At 45.4% G+C, this 1,636-nt stretch overlaps 1 protein-coding gene across 1 annotated transcript; it reads right to left on the minus strand.

Annotated features, from left to right (window-relative positions):
- Positions 1 to 211: 211 nt before the first annotated feature.
- Positions 212 to 1,165, minus strand: OR52M1 (olfactory receptor family 52 subfamily M member 1). The gene has a single exon (XM_025848363.1). It carries the CDS (start codon positions 1,163 to 1,165, stop codon positions 212 to 214), a length of 954 nt encoding a protein of 317 aa, XP_025704148.1.
- Between the last annotated feature and the right edge of the window lie 471 nt (positions 1,166 to 1,636).

The raw sequence follows: 1,636 nt of genomic DNA on the forward strand, positions 1-1,636 counted from the left end.
TTTCACCTTGACAGCTCAAATACCCTTTAGTCATTTAAAAAAAAGAAAAACTAGAATTCAGAGTTGTCCTATCTTGGCATTCCTTTGGAATCACACAAACTGGAGAACACTGGGCCTAACATTTCAGACTGCTTCAAATTCCCATTTGGAAAGCTGCCTGCCATATTTTAATACCTTCTCCATGTGCTTATTTGAGAGAAGGAAATGACAGTCATTTGGTCTTAGTTTCTATCTTTAGGATTTGGAGAAGCCGCTCGCAGATCTGCTTGGTACGGACAGCGTAGACAATGGGATTGAGGATTGGAGGAATGAGGAGGTAGAAGTTGGCCAGTAGAGTGTGGATTGGAGGAGGCACCTGGTGACCAAATCGATGAATGAGAGAAGAAACGGCAATAGGAACGTAAACGATCAGAAAGGCACAGATGTGAGAACCACATGTCCCCAGGGTTTTAAGCCGGGCCTCAGGTATGGCCAGTCCTATCACAGCCTGGAAAATCATCCCGTAAGAGGCAGTGATGGCCATGGAGTCCAGGATCAGGACCAGAAAGCCAATGCTCAGCCCATAGACATTGTTGACCCTGTTGTCACCACATGCCAAGGTGACCACCGCCATGTGCTCACAGTAGGAGTGGGAGATGACATGAGCTTTGTAAAGGGGTAGCCGCTGGCGGATCATCAAAGGCAGAGGTCCGATGTACAGTACACCCCAGAGGAGGGCAGCAAGCCCCAGACGTCCCACCACAGCATGAGCGAGCACTGTGGTATGACGGAGTGGGTTGCAGATGGCTACATAGCAGTCAAAAGCCATGGCAAGGAATGTGCCTGATTCGACTGTGGCAAAGCAGTGGATGAGGAACATTTGGGCCAGGCAGGCATCCAGGCCAATGTCCCCAGCATCAAACCAGAAGATTCCCAGCAGTTTGGGCATAGTAGAAGTGGACAGAACCAGGTCAATGACAGCCAACATACACAGGAAGAAGTACATGGGCTGGTGCAGGCTATGCTCCACCTTTACCACAACCAAAATGGTGACATTCCCCACCACAGCAACCAGGTACATGGAGCCAAAGGGGATGGAAAGCCACATATGCAGGGACTCTAGCCCTGGGATGCTGGTGAGCTGGAAGGCGCTGGGTATTGAACAGACATTGTGAGAAGTGAGCATGATTCATAAATGAACCTCCTCACTTGTGGCCCAAAATGCAGTAGAAACTTTTTCTAGAAATAAAAAATAAGAATATTTTACTCTTAGGTTCTATAATAAAGAATAGGATCAATGATAAGATGCTACAAACTTTCTTAGAAGAAACTATGGAACAATGTCCTAGTGGAAATGTCATGTTAATTCTTTCATGGTATTGACAAAAATTTGCCGAGTTCAAACTGAGTACATATTCAAATGAATGTAGGAGTATCTCTTTATAATAGGATTCTCAAAGAGTAATGTGCTTGCATCAATAAATACAATGACCTGAGGCAGACCGGTACTAGTTTTTAGTCATTTAAGTCTGTAGGTAGGCTTTGTGGTATCTCCCAGGATTATATTAGAAGATCTCAAAATGAGCGGGCCTTGAAAAGAAGAGACACATTGATGCTGAAAGATACAGTGACAGACTTCTAGGACTGTCTAGGCTCT

The sequence above is a fragment of the Callorhinus ursinus genome, unplaced genomic scaffold (genome assembly GCF_003265705.2).
Source record: "Callorhinus ursinus isolate GAN/ISIS: 27379988/994484 unplaced genomic scaffold, GSC_fseal_2.0 scaffold35, whole genome shotgun sequence".
Taxonomy (NCBI): Eukaryota; Metazoa; Chordata; class Mammalia; order Carnivora; family Otariidae; genus Callorhinus; species Callorhinus ursinus.